The 12374-nt window shown below is 47.1% G+C and overlaps 3 protein-coding genes across 5 annotated transcripts; 1 reads left to right on the top strand and 2 right to left on the bottom strand.

Annotated features, from left to right (window-relative positions):
* Positions 1-29: 29 nt before the first annotated feature.
* On the bottom strand, positions 30-5537 carry LOC135338320 (CREB-regulated transcription coactivator 2-like). 2 transcript variants are annotated; one of them, XM_064534416.1, is made up of 10 exons: positions 5388-5537; positions 4196-4359; positions 4056-4148; positions 2816-2914; positions 2614-2675; positions 2493-2525; positions 2235-2341; positions 2070-2101; positions 1842-1879; positions 30-1666 (listed from the first exon to the last, which is right to left on the bottom strand). In XM_064534416.1, the coding sequence occupies exons 2-10, from the start codon at positions 4355-4357 to the stop codon at positions 154-156; spliced, it is 2139 nt and encodes a 712-aa protein (XP_064390486.1). In that variant the 5' UTR covers positions 4358-4359; positions 5388-5537; the 3' UTR covers positions 30-153. The 2 variants fall into 2 exon arrangements, with proteins under 2 accessions (XP_064390486.1, XP_064390487.1); XM_064534417.1 differs by having other exon boundaries at positions 1842-1876.
* LOC135338327 (nuclear receptor 2C2-associated protein-like) lies at positions 5500-6641 on the top strand. The gene is made up of 4 exons (XM_064534423.1): positions 5500-5635; positions 5773-5863; positions 6114-6269; positions 6480-6641. Exons 1-4 carry the CDS (start codon positions 5559-5561, stop codon positions 6600-6602), a joined length of 447 nt encoding a protein of 148 aa, XP_064390493.1. The 5' UTR covers positions 5500-5558; the 3' UTR covers positions 6603-6641.
* On the bottom strand, positions 6628-12335 carry LOC135338315 (uncharacterized). Of its 2 annotated transcripts, none has more exons than XM_064534410.1 (19): positions 11637-12335; positions 11314-11557; positions 10487-11265; positions 10312-10407; positions 9662-9893; positions 9510-9612; positions 9283-9418; positions 9192-9231; positions 9037-9134; positions 8725-8993; positions 8593-8677; positions 8444-8526; positions 8194-8385; positions 7995-8138; positions 7902-7939; positions 7714-7830; positions 7547-7655; positions 7422-7492; positions 6628-7351 (listed from the first exon to the last, which is right to left on the bottom strand). In XM_064534410.1, exons 1-19 carry the CDS (start codon positions 12282-12284, stop codon positions 6717-6719), a joined length of 4119 nt encoding a protein of 1372 aa, XP_064390480.1. In that variant the 5' UTR covers positions 12285-12335; the 3' UTR covers positions 6628-6716. The 2 variants fall into 2 exon arrangements, with proteins under 2 accessions (XP_064390480.1, XP_064390481.1); XM_064534411.1 differs by having other exon boundaries at positions 10487-11262.
* Between the last annotated feature and the right edge of the window lie 39 nt (positions 12336-12374).

Raw genomic sequence — 12374 nt, 5'->3', positions numbered from 1 at the left:
ATGATGCTATAATGATGCTAATGATTCCATTAATTGGCAATTGTTTTCTTTTGATCAATCATTATCCATAATAGAAATTGCTATACAAAAGTATTGAAAAATCAGCTGTACAAAATATAATCTGTTAGCCCAAGAAAACACAAGCACACACAATCAATTGAGATGAAAAGGGGAGCCATCTAGCGATGCTGCGGCTTGGTCACACGGGAACACGTCAAATGGATGCACGTTCGGGACACCATTCTTAAGCAGAGAGTTCATCATGGCTTCCTCCATCTCATAATCGTGATAGTAATCGGATGGGCTGTTCATCTTGTCCAATTGTTCGTCCACAGTGAGGTCCGTCATGGCAACAGAGGGCAGGGAGAGTTGGTGAGAACGATTACTTGATATTAAATCTGTAATGTCAGGAATAATAGAGCCGAGATCACTCAGGGACCTATGATGTGCTGGTGGAGAGCCTGACCTTTGACCTCCTCCCCCACCCTCCAGCGGCCATTCATTGAAGACATACTCTCTGAGAGAGCCCTCCTCCTCTATCCAGTATGGTCTCACAGAGGGGGGAGAGGAGGCGTAGCTAGCTGACGTTGAGGGGCTATCAATAGGAGGGGAGTCACTGCGCTCATTATAATAGGTCTCTGGGCCAGAGGGGTCCACATACACACACGGCACACTGTTGGCATTAGCTAGAGTGCCCATGAATGGGTTGTGCTGTATCACTTCAGGTTTCTCCTTCTGAACCTTCTGTAAGTTCTCCTCAGAATGACTTCGAACCATTCCTTCAGTACGGCCAACATTGATGGAGGCAAACTTGTGTTGCAGGGACTGCTGCAATCGTGCTTCTGTATAGCTGGGCAGACAGAGCCCAAAGCTCGAGGGAACAGTGGTAGATGATGAGAGGTTCTTCTGAGTGGGGACTCCATTCAGGTATTGATTAGCACTGGCCTTGTCAGGGCTTAGAGGAGGCGGTGTGTCATAGCTGGTCATGCTAGGATCATGTGGGAAACTGTTAGGCATCGATTGCTGTCTTATAGGAGCGGACTGAGAGGTCGACACGGAAGGTGGTGGTTGAATGATGATCGTCATAGGGGGTGGGGCATTAGTCGAGGAAGGGGTGTGGCCTGGGATCATACGGACTTGTGGCAGGAGCTCTGACAGACGAGCGGCTAGGGGAAGTGGTGCATTCGGGAGTATTGGTTTGTACTGGGTAGGAAGAGGGGGTGGAGGTCGATAGCGGGATACAAAGCCGTTAGTAGAATGTATGTTTCGAAACTCTGGCATTGTAGGGCTCCTTGATATTCCACTGCCCATAGAGAGGGGGGACAGTTGTTGGTAACCCCCAGACACGGGGGGCGATGGATAGACCCCCCCTGAATTGGGGGGTGATGAGTAGTATGCATTGGATGGAGCCTGGAATGAGTTGTAGACAAGATTAGACGGCCCCGTCATTCGTATAGTTGGAGACGGATGGAATGATTGCATGAGAGGTGGGAGGGCGTACTGCTGAGGGTCCTGTAGTGGAGATTCATCTCTTTCTAGAGGTACGTCCAATCCACACGAGAACTCGATATTCGTAAGATCGGGGAGACTTGACGCTGTCCCCACCGAGGCTCCACCCATTGGGGGCGGAGTCAGTCGCTCAGGAGACGGCATGTAGTGATCAGGACTGTAGAGACAATATTACAATAGTAATGGATATGTATTATCAATGGCTTTGGTGACAGTTTGTTACACTAATTGCCTATTAAATGCCTCAAAGGCACACAGCATGCTGCCTAATAGCATAGAGGTGATCACTGCACATACAGAGAAGCTGTTACACACCAACACAATAGCCTCACCTGAGCAGAGCATGAGTGGTGGCTGAGTTGGGGCGCTTCTGGGGAAGATACAAAGACAACGTAACTAAACACATCATGCATAGTCACAGTGTGGGGGTGGTACCATGACTGAGATAACCAAAACAGGAAAGATGGTTAGAATACCTAACTACTGAGGTATTGACTCAGAATGAGAGGGGCTGCCCTAATTACTGTGCACTGATGATATCACTGAAAGCAGCAGCTTACCTTATTACTCCATACGTCCACAGGAGGGTTCACTGGAGGAGTGAGAGAGATAAGCTCTTAACACACACGCACACACACACCCACACCCACCCACACACACACATACACACACACACGCCCACACACACACACACACCCAGTAGCTAATAAGACACTACCACTCACTCTTGTGTTGTCGATGAAGCAGCTGCTGCTGAGGAGAGTTGAGGACATGGGGGGAGGTCTGCCCACCCATCATGAGGCTCTGCTGGAGGTCAGAGTCCGACTTGTGTCTGCAGGGGGGGGGGGGATTCACAACCACATACTGGGATGGTATTTATGAGAGAGTTGGGTCTCAAATCAATCAGTCAATGAGCTATGAAAGAGCTACAAAATGCCAATCCTCTCACACTCAGAATATGGTACAGAGGTACAGTCTCATACCTTGCAAGCTCTCCTTCCAACCAATCTCCAGATCTGCATGTATTAATAATAAATACATAATCTGAGGACTACACAACATCTGGTAAAGGATAGGCACACTGCTAGGATTGTGTGTACGTACCCGTTCCAGTAATGGTGGTCTGAGCTGCTGAGGTTGACTGGGAGGTAGGGCTCTGTCTCCATGTGGACAGCTGTCAAGGAGACACAACGCAAGCAAGCACACTAAACCATTGACCCTAGATTCCCCCCCCCCCTAATGGAGTGGGCGTATTACATGCTGTGTACAGTGTAGCTACATCAGCACACACAGTACTATAGGATATAGAGCTGTGTTTGGTTAATGGCGGTCCTCTCTGGAAGTTGGACTCCATTCTAGTGGCACCAGAACCTCTCTTCATCTTATCAAAGTCTCGGAAGATACTCTATATTGGTGTGTGGTGTGTGGTGTGTGGTGTGTGTAGTGTGTGTGGTGTGTGTGGGCACAAATGATTAACTATACTCTGAGGAGCACAATATGGCCGCCATGGGCTATAATCCATGGTATCGCCAAATTGGCAAATACTTTTATCTCTCAAATACGAAGTTTGATGACACCATTTGAAAGGTCTATTTCTGAGCTTTCAGAAAATCATAAAATTTTTGACATTGGATCCACAGAATTCAAGTTATAGCAGCTGAAAGAGTCCCCGAACCATTGATTAAATTGTGGAGGGGGAACCATCTTTCAACAGCCATTAACTTGAGTACCGTTCATCCAATGTTAAAAATATTCTAATTTTCTGAAAGCTTAGAAAGAGACCTTTCAAATGATATGTTTCAATCCAAAACTTCTTCGGAGCCTAAATTTGACATTTTTCGGCCTCGGACCATGGGCTATAATCCATGGTATCGCCAAATTGGCAAATACTTTTATCTCTCAAATACGAAGTTTGATGACACCATTTGAAAGGTCTATTTCTGAGCTTTCAGAAAATCATAAAATTTTTGACATTGGATCCACAGAATTCAAGTTATAGCAGCTGAAAGAGTCCCCGAACCATTGATTAAATTGTGGAGGGGGAACCATCTTTCAACAGCCATTAACTTGAGTACCGTTCATCCAATGTTAAAAATATTCTAATTTTCTGAAAGCTTAGAAAGAGACCTTTCAAATGATATGTTTCAATCCAAAACTTCTTCGGAGCCTAAATTTGACATTTTTCGGCCTCGGACCATGGGCTATAATCCATGGTATCGCCAAATTGGCAAATACTTTTATCTCTCAAATACGAAGTTTGATGACACCATTTGAAAGGTCTTTTTCTGAGCTTTCAGAAAATCATAAAATTTTTGACATTGGATCCACAGAATTCAAGTTATAGCAGCTGAAAGAGTCCCCGAACCCATTGATTAAATTGTGGAGGGGGAGCATCTTTCAACAGCCATTAACTTGAGTACTTGAGTACCGTTCATCCAATGTCAAAAATATTCTAATTTTTAGAAAGAGACCTTTCAAATGATATGTTTCAATCCAAAACTTCTTCGGAGCCTAAATTTGACATTTTTCGGCCTCGGACCACTAACCTGCATGTCAATGGATGGTGCTGGGGGGGTGGAGTCAATGGCCTGCAGTGATGGCATGGACCCCCCACCAGGGTGGATACGAGCTTGTTGCATCTAGTGGTGACAGGGTTAACTATGGGTAGCCTTATGAGACTGCCTACCTCAAAGATACTTTGCATAGCTTGCTCAAACTCTGCCGACTGTTGATGCTCTCTCTTCTTGATGATGGCAATCTTCTCTGTAATCCTCCTAGGGGCTGCCCCCTTTCCCCCTCTCTTCGTGTCTGCTGAGTCAACAGTCTTGCTCCTCACACGATGAGACATACCTGCATGCAGTGTGTGCGTGGGTGGTGTGGGTGTGTACACACAACTAGTTACAGGATCATTGCTCCACTAAGAACACTTCAACGGGAAGTTATCGTCAGTACATGTACCTCTCTAGTGAGACCCACTGCCCACCTCAGAGCAGGGGGGAGGAACAGAGAGGAGGTCACTCTAGTGTGTGCCTAAAGCCCCAGTCTAGGACTAGTAGAGGGAGGTTTCGCCAGACACACACACACACACACACACACACACACACACACACACACACACACACACACACACACACACACACTAACGGCCCCTACCAGTCACCTCAGAGTGAGTGAGATTGCATGGCGTATGATTACGAGAATGGAACACAAAGATCATGGATATTGTTATGCAGAGGGAAACTTAACACTAGCCAAAGTATGCAATGATTAGGAGCTAGTCCATGGTACACTGAGATTTCACTAGAACATGGAAGCAATATGCCTCTAGAGGAATCTACTTACACAAAACAGAAATAACCACTTACAACAGCTCTATACAATTAAGAGACGGAAACAAGACATTGTGCAATCATGCTACAAGCCAGGGAAAGTCCCTCATCCTGTTAAAGTACCTCACAGCTTAGTGAGGGGAAATCATGGTTCCCCTTGATGTGGTAGTAAATAAGAACACCTCGTGCCAACACACACACAATGTGGTTGTGTGCACGGAGCATCTAGTGTTCTATTCAACACAAACCTCAATACAAGAATATAATCCATTCCACGCATGCATTAGAGACACTAACCCATAGCTAGTCAGCTAGCCACGTACACACAAGCTCATATACAACACTAGGCAACCATGAGGGGGGGAGGCACTCTTGCTCAGTCAGTAACTAGACGGAGATATCGTTTGGTGTACTATTCACTAGTGCCAAGACCTGACGTACATACGTACAAAGCAACCAACCAAGCTACTTCATATCGTACCATGTACATTACAGAATGACTAGATATGATATATGACAGAGGGGGAACTATCCCACGAGTGCACTCACTGGTCAGTGTCCTAACAGAGATGTGTCACTGTGTATATAGACTCAGGCGCTGGCTGGGCCGGCAGGAAACTCAGACTGTGTCTCTGTGTGTACACACAACAGAAATGCTTCGCTTGCTTTCTTGGAGTAGAATTAGAGAAAACTCGAGGTATTTAGTCAGCATACAATACAATGGCAGACATTGGTGCAGGAGAGGTGGCACTGGTCCAGCTACAAGAGGACAGCTCACATCCTCCCACCAGGATAAAGTGGGTTGCTATATAATATAGTGATGTGATGATAATAGCTAGTGCAGTGGTACATGGTACACACTCCAAGCACAGCACAACACTACATCCACCCACTCATTCATGTTCCCCTGTGCCCACCCACCCACGCACTATAGGGTAAGCTCTGTGCTCAACAGAGATGTGAAACAGTTTGGAAAGAAGTTTATGTTTGACGGCGATGAAGAAACATGCTGGAACTCCGACCAGGTACAAGGGTAGTCTCACGGCCATACCTTCAAAAACTGAAGTCTATTTGCATTGAGTACAGCATATAGATAGAAGCGCAAGGAATCCATGAAACTTTGAATTTCAGTAAAGTATGACAAAGTTATTACAACTTTATATGAAGGTCGAACTCAACACAAGACTTTAGTATCAGTTTTTGAAGTATGGTCCGCGAGACTAGTACGAGGGCACATACATGACGTGTGTATATACGACCCCTGCCCCCTCACAGGGGTCCCCTCAGTTTGTATCCATTGAGCTTCCCTACTCTGCCTGTGTCTCGCGTGTCCACATTCGGTTCCAGGGAGGTTTTGCATCCACTCACTGCATTCTGGCCTCAGGCAGTGAGCAGCACAGCTTCTACCCTGAGGACATCAACTCACTACAGGTAGCTATGGTAATAGTGTATACAGGAGCAAGGCTCTGCCCTGTGTGTGTTTGTAGCTAGGCTATAACTGTCTATGCCTATGGTTATTACTTTGTAGCTAGACTAGTCTTCTAGGATTTACCTGTACCGCAGCATGGGGGAGCTCCATTATTATCTTGTGTTTCGTGCTCTTATGGCCACCATTGTGTGTGTGTGTGTGTGTGTACCCAGGTGTTTCCAGTGCCCTCTGCAGAGCCAAGCAAGACCCACAAGATTGAGTTTAGAACTAGTACTGATTTCTATGGTAGACTCACTGTGTATCAGCTGCAGTTATATGGACAAGTATGTCACTGACTTGTTTATTCATTATCATTGAAGATTCATTTATAATTATTATTATCAACAAAATTTATCATAAAGTGACGAGTCTGACGTAGATGGTATACAGTATATATAACACAGTCACTGTTAGTCTAAAAAGGCCTCGTGAAAGTCACGTCTGTCCTCCTTGGTTGGGGTGCAGAGTGCAAAGGCCATCATGGAAGCGCTCTCTGTCTCTATGCTGGGATCCATTGCCTCGGGCACATTCCAGGTGTCTGGTTGAGTATTGTTGTGAGGTGTGTATAGACTAGGAATGTCCAGTATCGTCCGTTCCTCTTCTAGTATACAAGGGGGTGTTGTCTCTTTGGGGGAGGGGAGTTCTAGCATCTGTTTAGACAGTTGGTTATCGTATGTCAACATCCGTGCAGTTCTGCCAGTAGACCAACTGCTGTTAGTCTCTTGTGTCGTCTTAGCAACCGATTGCCCACCCTTGGATGGTGTTCGACCAATCACATTGCAATCGTCCTTATCAATGACAGGCGAGGAGAACATGATAGGACTGCTTTGATTGGCCAGCCAGGCTTGTTTGAGAGGGGACTCGGGGAATGAAGGCCGTGCTCGAGAGTGAGGGGTAGTTTGTTGGTGAGCGAGTATCTCTCCATGCAGCAGTGAGTGGAGTGAGGCTGGGGAGGGCTCTTTACACACTAGCTGAGCCGTCTCCTTAAGGGGTGGGGTCTTGAAGTGGGCGGAGTCAGCTGTATGAACTCTGGTGATCTTAGGCTCTGAAAATGAATTCGAAAATGATAACAGATTGTATCGATAGTACACGCATGTAACAGTATGCCCACTCACTTGAGTAAAAGGATCTCCTAGGAGACTCTTCAATGGCCACCACGTCAGGAGAGGTGATGGTGGACTTTGACCTGCAGAGGGGGGTGGTCCAGCTAGAGCACACACACACACACTGATCCTCTTACCGGAGTCTCTGTAGCTTGAATCTCTGGTAGTGTTCAACTTGTTTCTTGACTGGGGTTTCTTTGACCAGAACCTCGGCTGCCATTGTGGAGTGTCTCCTCAGACCAGCAGCTGCATGTGCACACGAGGTGGAGGGTTTAACACGACACGTACACACAGCAAGGCTCACCTCTCTTCCTCTTTGGTTGCCTCTCTCCGTCCTCCTCGTGAGTGGGCGGTCTTTTAAGAGATGCCTCACACACGCTGAGGCTGCGAGTGAACAGATTGCGGCACGCTCCACCACGACCTACGGGAGCGGTGTGTGGGTGGTGTGGGCGGAGGGTGTGAGGGGGCAGTACGTCAATAAAGCAATATTACCATTCTCAGCAGTACCTGTCCTCATCAATCTAGGAGATCTATTAAAGGAGACATGAAACATTGCATAATTAAGTAGCCATAATTTAGTGGTACCTTCTCAGAGCTGTTAGTGCTGTGTCAGCACTTAATTTCTGCAAACATTTCTCAATTTTGTTTTTCTTTCGACTTTTTCTCCTCTTCTTGCTAAGCACGGATATCTGCCGCTGGTTGTCTTGGAAACTAGCGTGTCTTGCCAGTCTACAAGAGGAACAGTACAATTGTTATGACAATAATTATCAGAAGAGTAGCCCACCTCCTAGTGTTGATGATGGTTGCTTGTTGGAGTGGCTCAACCATAGAGCCCCCCTCTTCATCGCTACTCTCTTGTGAAGCTCCACCCACACTCTCCACACCACTCTCAGGGTCAGGGTTCAGATCAGAGGGAAGGGGCAGCATTAAACCCTCATACAGCTCCAGGAGGACATCACGACAGCTGTTCACATACCTGAATAATGAGGGGCCATACATGTACATTAGTTGCTGGTATACCACTGATAACTGACAATGGAAGGAGTGTTCTCCTCATGAGTCTACCCAACAGCCCTGGGTTAGAGAGTAGAGAGATCTTACGGAGGAGGAACAACAGCTACAGAGAGAGAAGCATGATTTAGTGTGTGTGTGTGTGTGTGGGGGGGGGGGGGGGGAGGCTGACCAGGTCTGAGTAGGACTGTCCATCAGTACATGAACTAGGACATGCCTTCATGGCTTCAAACCGTAGCAACACCTGGAGTAAATACCTGCACACAGTGAGGAGTTAATTATAGATATACACTACCATACTCACTCCGATAGTCTCTGGCTGGCAATGACCTTTTCTCTATCTTTGTTGCCATTGTCCTCCTCATGATCGTGAAGGCTTTTGAACAAGTTGTCATATTTAGCGCTTAGAGAGACTCCGCTGACTAGTACACTGCTATTGAGCTCTGCCCAAAGCTGAGCCTGTACGTGGTCATTCTGATTGGACGAATGGTGGTCTCCATTGGCAACCAATGCTGTGAAATTTCCAGCATACTGTTGTACAACTACAGAGGCCCATCTTTGCAGAGCGTCACCCTGTACATGTGTGAACAAAGCAGCAGCGAGTTGTCATGCCAACCTTATCCTCCTGATCAAGTTCAGCTTCAACTTGATCATGATAACACTGTTGGAACCACCCACGCAACTCCCCCACAGAGGCCACACCCACTTCCTGTCCTGCAGGGGGGAGTAATACTCCTGACGTAGTAACTAAGTATAATATTGCTACAGTACCTTTGAATGCATCTCCTGACTCTTCAGTGCCTTCAGTTACCTGTCCAGTCAAGCATGCATGTGACAGAGGGGTACTATACACTCCACTGACCTTTCCTGAACTCTCCTCCTCTGATATCCTTGTCTTCTCCTCTCTAGGGGTCAGGGTCTTGCAGCTGTACTCAGCCTTGAGTTTAGCAATGAGGTCAAGTCTTGTGGTAGCCCTGCCATCCTCCTCACAGTGGAGCCTATGCAAATAATAAAGCTTGTAGTGTACACACTTGTATACATTGCAAGCTTAATGCATCACATAATTATAAGTACACACACAGGCCTCACCTAGTCAGAGAGTCTATAGTAGCACTGTCCAGTCCACCTAGCTCAGAGTAGGCTAACCATGGCAGCAAGGTCTGATGAGTGAATGGCCTCACAGTGCCAACACCTGAGGCAGGAGTCATGGTTGCAACACACACCACGCTACCTATACTCACTGGTGGAGAGAAGTGAGATGCTTGCCACTAGTTCAGCATCAGACACAGTCCTGGGGTCACCATCACTAGGGGGAGGGTGTTGCTGCCGTGATAAGTCCTCCAACTTCATGACTTTAGAAATGAGGGCGTCCTGATATTGAGGTTTCACACTGGTTACCGTGGCGAGGAGGGACGACACAGGTTGTATAACAGACACACAAGACTCTCCATCCTCTGCACACACTCGCACTATCTAGAGAGCAATAATGGCAGCTAGATTATAATAATGGGTCAGAGACTCTTTCAGCTGCCATAACTTGAATTCCGTGGATCCAATATCAACAATTTTATGATTTTCTGAAAGCTTAGAAAGAGACCTTTCAAATGGTGTCATCAAATTTCATATTTGAGCGATTAAATTATTTGCCAATTTGGCCACACCCTGGATAATAGCCCATGGTCCAAGGCCGAAAAATGACAAATTAGGGCCCCAACAAAATTTTGGATTGCAACACATCATTTGAAAGGTCTCTTTCTAAGCTTTCAGAAAATTAAAATTTGTTTGACATTGGGTTAACGATACTCAAGTTATGGCTGTTGAAAGATGTTCAACTACACCACCACCTCTCCCTCTCGTATATATAATCAATACAGCCTCTGATGACCCTTACCAAGAGGTATCCCTTCTTGGCCAGCCATAGACAGAGTGTTTGGAACTGTCTAGAGTGACGTTTCCTCTCTGACACACACTCCCGGGGATGAGGGGCCTGCAGTCATGCAACACCTTATCATCAACACACCAGCATATCAATACTATAGCAATCCACCATTACACACACAGCTCACCTGAACTTGTGGAGGTTTCACTATCTTCGTCAGTTGTAGTTTGAGGTCTCTTGGAGACATTGAGACAGATCTCCTGGCCCTTGGCAATGGACATCTCTCCACATCCACTGTCACTGATCGTCGTAGCAACTGTGACAAAGGTGTCTTGATCATAGGAGCACTCTTGCAGCGTTGTCGGAGGTGGAGGTGAGAGACTAGACCACGCTCTGGAGGGAGGTGACTACGTCCTGGTAGAGTGAAGGGTAGTCTAGGTAGGTGGATGGAAGGGGAGAGACACAGGAGCTGCTGGTCAATGGGGCGATGAGGGTCTGGTGTCTTAAATATACGTTTCAGTAAACATGTGTTTTCAGGAGTTTTTGGATTGTCCATTGTTAGGGGGGTTGCTGTGTCCAGGGGGTCCGTTGTTATGGGGGTAGCTGTGTCCAGGGGGTCCATTGTTAGGGGGGTTGCTGTGTCCAGGGGATCCATTGTTAGGGGGGTAGCTGTGTCCAGGGGGTCCATTGTTAGGGGGGTTGCTGGATCACAGAGGGAGAACCGTGTCCTGATCTCACGAGGGATGTGTATACTGACACAGGAACAAGAGGAGGTGGGGCAGAGAGAGGGGAGTGGCACATCAGACTGTTGAACCACACCCACTATCACAATACGAGGCACAGTCTGTGAGATACTATCACCGTCTCTCTGATAGTTGGAATCATTCGTCCTAGTAGTGTGACTCCCTCTAGTACATCTAGTGTGGTACATACTGCTCAGCTCACATGCACACGCGATACGACCTGCTGGAGGAGATTATATAGTAACATTACCATGGTAACAGACCTACGTACCAGCAGTGGTGAGCCAGTACATGTTTTGCCCCTCCATTGGCTTTGCTGGATTATGGTCTGACCTCAGGTACTTGTCAAGATACAAGGAGCTTGGAAACAGTGATGCTACCAGGGACGATCTGGTCACCTTCTCCTTCTTTGCTGCCTTACTCTCCACTTGGTCTGTATGTCCGATGAGTGTTGCCATGGGAATGAGAGTCCCACCAGTGACGGCCAATAGCTCAGAGATGAGAGTGGGCGGGACCTACACACACACACACAGAGGGGAGTAATGAGTGGGCGGTACACACACACACACACAGGTATAGTAATATCAACCCCACCATGTCGGAGAGTGGAGTGTTGTGGTGTATCCAGTGCAGAGTGATGCCCCGCCCCTCCAGCTGGCTGAGTAGGGGGGTGGGTAGTAACTGCCCACGCACACACTCTCCCAGGTCCTCAGTCATGCCCACACTACTAAACACACTCAGCTCCTCCACACTTTGCGGACATGGGGATACAATGAATATAAAATTTTTCTTTTGAGGACCTCGTTTAGGCGATAGCTTTCGTCTACGTCCAGTGTGTTGCCGTGACAACACTGGGGATGCTATATCTGGAGCGTCCCACGGATAATCTTGAACACTGGCAGCTAAAGCCTTGTACAGTAGTTGCACAGGGGGAGTGGAGCACAATGGTTGTGCATGTCCCGAGGAGTCATTGCATTTGTCCAGTTCAGTGAAGAATACGTCCAAATTGTCAGAGGAGAGATCTTGAAAGTGGGTTGTCTTAGAGTGGAGTCTGAGGGGAAGTTGCCATCGTGTGCTGAAGAGCTTGAAGTTCCATTGTAGCCTCTTCTTGTTGGTAGTCTGTTGCTGAGGGAAGTTAGTGAGGTAGAGAAGAGCTCTTGTGCAGGAGAGGCAGGTGGCTTTAGTGTGCTCTTGTGAGGCACAGTCCACCAGGAACAGTGCTTGTGTCTTGTCATCCTCCATCACTAGCACTTAGAGTTATGAGCTGTAGTTAACAGTTGTTCTACCGACGACCTTTCCCATTATTTAAGGCAATTATCATGCACTGTACTT

Source organism: Halichondria panicea, chromosome 7 (assembly GCF_963675165.1).
Source record: "Halichondria panicea chromosome 7, odHalPani1.1, whole genome shotgun sequence".
NCBI lineage: Eukaryota > Metazoa > Porifera > Demospongiae > Suberitida > Halichondriidae > Halichondria > Halichondria panicea.
Note: the sequence above shows the minus strand (reverse complement) of the source record. Positions and strands in the feature narration are given on the sequence as shown.

Bases quoted from the DNA above. Each gene is read 5' to 3' on its own strand.
- LOC135338315 (XM_064534410.1), bottom strand. From the start codon at position 12,284: ATGGAGGATGACAAGACACAAGCACTGTTCCTGGTGGACTGTGCCTCA. The intron at 9,135-9,191 runs GTACTGTAGCAA...TCCCCCCTGCAG, and splicing joins GTCAGGAGATGCATTCAAAG to GACAGGAAGTGGGTGTGGCC. The intron at 8,527-8,592 runs GTCAGCCTCCCC...CTCTCTCTGTAG, and splicing joins GACAGTCCTACTCAGACCTG to CTGTTGTTCCTCCTCCGTAA.
- LOC135338327 (XM_064534423.1), top strand. From the start codon at position 5,559: ATGGCAGACATTGGTGCAGGAGAGGTGGCACTGGTCCAGCTACAAGAG. The intron at 5,636-5,772 runs GTGGGTTGCTAT...CACGCACTATAG, and splicing joins CATCCTCCCACCAGGATAAA to GGTAAGCTCTGTGCTCAACA. The intron at 5,864-6,113 runs GTACAAGGGTAG...GCCCCCTCACAG, and splicing joins CATGCTGGAACTCCGACCAG to GGGTCCCCTCAGTTTGTATC.
- LOC135338320 (XM_064534416.1), bottom strand. From the start codon at position 4,357: ATGTCTCATCGTGTGAGGAGCAAGACTGTTGACTCAGCAGACACGAAG. The intron at 2,526-2,613 runs GTACGTACACAC...TAATACATGCAG, and splicing joins GACCACCATTACTGGAACGG to ATCTGGAGATTGGTTGGAAG. The intron at 2,102-2,234 runs GTGAGTGGTAGT...TCACTCCTCCAG, and splicing joins GCTTCATCGACAACACAAGA to TGAACCCTCCTGTGGACGTA.